The 4,051-nt window shown below is 54.5% G+C and overlaps 1 protein-coding gene across 1 annotated transcript; it reads right to left on the reverse strand.

The window, feature by feature from the left end:
- Positions 1-720: 720 nt before the first annotated feature.
- On the reverse strand, positions 721-1,653 carry LOC311165854 (olfactory receptor 14J1-like; the record flags this gene model as incomplete). Its single annotated transcript, XM_084227351.1, has 1 exon — positions 721-1,653. One exon carries the CDS (start codon positions 1,651-1,653, stop codon positions 721-723), a length of 933 nt encoding a protein of 310 aa, XP_084083477.1.
- Positions 1,654-4,051: the final 2,398 nt, after the last annotated feature.

The following is a 4,051-nucleotide window of genomic DNA, read 5'->3' on the forward strand; positions in this document are numbered from 1 at the left end:
CTCAGGTCTCATGGAATCATGTCATGGAGACCATTGTGACACTCTAGGGCCTCATGGAACTGTGGTGACCAAGTTGGCTGCAAGTTTGGATCTGCTGGAGGGTAGGAGGGCTCTGCACAGGGACCTGGACAGGCTGGATCCAGGGCCCAAATCCAACAAGGTGAAGTTGAACAACACCAAGTGCCGGATCCTGCAATTTGGCTACAACAACCCCAGCAGTGCTACAGGCTGGGGACAGAGTCGTGGGACAGCGGCCAGGCAGAAAGGGACCTGGGGGCACTGATGGACAGCAGGCTGGACATGAGCCAGCAGTGTGCCCAGGTGGGCAAGAAGGCCAATGGCACCTGACCGTGATCAGGAATGGGGTGGCCAGCAGGACCAGAGCTGCTGTGCTGTCCCTAACCTGCCCCCAGCTCTGCACACAGACATTGCTGCTGCAGCTCCAGAGAAGGGAACAAAAGGGCTATCTCCAGGGAAAACTTTGCTGGAAGATCCTTTAGTTCATTGAAAGCTACTGATTGCACAGCTCCTCATTGACACAGTCTGGGGCCACAGCAATAATGGAGAGAAACAAAAAATGAGAAATGGCATGAACAATGGTCCTATTTTGTGGACAAGATTAATAGAGTAAAACAAAATTTTAAAAACCCACGAGCAAAAAAATAAGAAATGTCAAAGATGGCTTTTATTAGAAGTGACTTGCAGAAACTGGCCAGCAGTTTAATGTTTCTGAAACCATCCAGTCAGCAGTGTCCACACTGCAGCCTTGAGCTCCTGGTTCCTCAGGCTGTAGACGAGGGGGTTCAGGGCTGGAGGCACCACCGAGTACAGAACTGACACTGCCACGTCCAGGGATGGGGAGGACATGGAGAGGGGCTTCAGGTGAGCAAATGTGGCAGTGCTGAGGAACAGGGAGACAACAACCAGGTGAGGGAGGCAGGTGGAAAAGGCTTTGTGCCGTCCCTGCTCAGAGGGGATCCTCAGCACAGCCCTGAAGATCTGCACATAGGAGAAAACAATGAACACAAAGCAGCCAAATGCTAAAGAGGTAGTGAAAATAGAAGTCCCAAGTTCCCTGAGTTTGGATTTGGAGCAGGAGAGCTTGAGGATCTGAGGGATTTCACAGAAGAACTGGCCCAGGGCATTGCCCTGGCAGAGGGGCAGGGAAAATGTATTGGCCGTGTGCAGCAGAGCAGTGAGAAAGGCACTGGCCCAGGCAGCTGCTGCCATGTGGGCACAAGCTCTGCTGCCCAGGAGGGTCCCATAGTGCAGGGGTTTGCAGATGGACGTGTAGCGGTCGTAGCACATGACGGTGAGCAGGGAAAATTCTGCTGACACGAAGAACAGAAAGAAGAAAACCTGAGCAGCACATCCTTTGTAGGAGATGATCCTGGTGTCCCAGAGGGAATTGTGCATGGCTTTGGGGACAGTGGTGCAGATGGAGCCCAGGTCGCTGAGGGCCAGGTTGAGCAGAAAGAAAAACATGGGGGTGTGCAGGTGATGGCCACAGGCTACGGCGCTGATGATGAGGCCATTGCCCAGGAGGGCAGCCAGGGAGATGCCCAGCAAGAGGCAGAAGTGCAAGAGCTGCAGCTGCTGCGTTTCTGCCAATGCCAGTAGGAGGAAGTGGCTGATGGAGCTGCTGTTGGGCATTTGCTGTGTCTTGGCATGGAGATCTGTAGAATAAGTAATATTGAATACTTTGGTTTGAGGAGGACTTTAAATAACCCAGCACAGCTTTGGGGCCCTTTCCCCTAACTGCCTACCCAGGGCTCTGCTGCCTGGAGCTGGCCCTGCCAGCAGCTGCTCCCTGTGCCCAGGGCTGGGCCCTGCCCATGCTGCCAGAGCCCAGCCCAGCCCTGGGGGCTCAACTCTGTCCTTCAGACCCCTCTCAGCTCTGGCACTGCCCAGGGGCAGCTCTGGCTCTGCAGGCTCTAAAGGCAACATCAGAGCAATCCTGAGGAGGCTGGAAAAGCAGTACTGATGCTGCCTCTAAGAGACCCTGTGCTGATTTCTGTCACTGCCTGGTGTATTCATGTCTGAGAGGAGATTTTCTAAAATTTTCTCTATCTGAAGTGAGACATGAATATCTATGTGCAATTTCCCATCCAGCCATCCCAGAGATGTAGATTTTTAAAGTAAGAATTTTCGGTTTTATGAAGACCCCTTCCTTGCTGCGCTAGGAAAAACCCTGGAGGTAAATGTCATGCTGGGAACAGTTCTGAACAATGCAGCATCCTCACCTCACAACAGAAACCCTTCGAAGCCTTACCAGCTGTCTCCTTCCACACAGATCATGTCCCCCAGTGCTGGGAGCAGCTCCCAGGCATGGCTGAGAGCTGTCCCTGGCAGGCAGCAGAGTCCCAGCACAGCACCCTGGGCTGCAGGACCCTGCTCTGCAGGACAGCTCTGGGCACCCCTGGGCACCCCTGGCTGCTCTGCACAAGAGATAATCAGGGAATGTACTCACACAGTCTGTAGGCATGGGGATGTTCCAGCTTTAGGAGATGGCTCCAGGAGCTGCAGCTGCATTGTCCTGCAGCCAAAGGTTCCTGTGCCAAGGGCTGGCAGTGATTCTCCTCCAGTCACATTTCAGCATCCTCTCAGCCGTGACTGATGGAAGTTCTCTGTGCCTCTGTGCTGTGCCCAGGGTGGCTGCAGGCAGTGCCCCAGCCCTGCTGGGCTGGGAGAGGAGCTGGTCCTCAGGAGAAATGTCTTTTTGAAGCTTTTCTTGGTTTGCCATGAGCTGCCTCTGTGCCAGGAGCCCAGCCCAGCTCAGCAGCACAGACACAGCACAAGGACTTTAATGAGCCTCTTGGGGATTTTGTGTTGTTTACATCAGACTCAGTCCCTGAGAGAGTGTTCAGAAAACTTCTCAAGAACTCAGTTAAATTGTAACACTGAAGTTTCTTGAAGTTTGAATGGGTCCCTCTGAGGGAAACAACTGAGAAAGTGTCCCCAGGTTCCAGGTAGAGCAGAACACTGGAGGCAGTGATGACAGCTGGGGACAAACAAGGCAAAGGTGTCTCTGGTGCTGAGCAAAGCTGGATGTGTTTCAGGAATGCAAAGGGCCAAGGCCTGAGCCCCAGCCCCTGGCCAGGCAGATCCTGTCCCTCCCTCCTTGCTCAGGGCTCTTCCCAGGATGGGCACTGGCATGTGGGGATGTGCAATGGCAAGGGCAGGAGCATGGGGCGGCCCCTGCCAGGCTGCTGAGCAGGGACAAGGAGGCAATGAGGCCCCAGGCCTGCAAGGGTCACTTGTCTCCTGCTCCTGCCTCAGGCCCAGGCCCAGCAGCCATGGCCAAAGTGCTGCAGGAGTTGGCTCTGTCAGGGCCTTGCAGCTGCTGCACATGCCTGTGCCCTGTGCAGCCCAGGCTGTCCTACGGTGTCCCTACCCTGTGCCTCTGTCCCTGCAGGCTGTCAGCATCCCCCGGCTGCCCCACCTGGCTGGCCCCTTCCTTTGCTGACAGCTCTGCCTCCTGCCTGCCTCTGCCTGCCCACACAAAGCCTTGGGCTGACCCAGACTCCTTCTGGGGCACGTGTTGCACCACAGCCATGCCCTGGGAGGTAAATTCCTTTCTCTTGGTTCCAATTTGGGCCTCCCCAGCTGCCCTTGGCATTGATTTTTTCTTTCTTGGGCTGTTCTCTACTATCTCAAAAGGATCCACCATGTCTGAAATCACCTTTCAGTCCCTCTCAGGGCTCTCCTCTGTCTCCACCCCACTGAGCACAGAGCTCCTTTGTCCCTATACAGTGCTCATGTGCCTGAGGCCATGGGCGCCTGGACAAGAAGGAGAGTTCTTTTCTACAGGAAGGAAACCACAGAGCCCCAGGGTTTTGAAGGCAGATCAGAGGCAGTCACCAGAGGCCAAGGCAAGCCAGACTTGTCTGTCCTTGCAACTTTTGTCTGAAAGCAACCCTTGGATATTTGGGGGAGTTTTGGAGGTGGAATTTCATTTCAGCCATGAGTGCTTGCACCCGAATGACAGTTCTTCTCCACAGGAAGGAAAGGGATAAGCCCCAGTGTTTTAAAGGCTGATTAGAGGCAGCCC

Source organism: Fringilla coelebs (genome assembly GCF_963513975.1).
Source record: "Fringilla coelebs genome assembly, contig: SCAFFOLD_30, whole genome shotgun sequence".
In the NCBI taxonomy this organism is placed as follows: domain Eukaryota; kingdom Metazoa; phylum Chordata; class Aves; order Passeriformes; family Fringillidae; genus Fringilla; species Fringilla coelebs.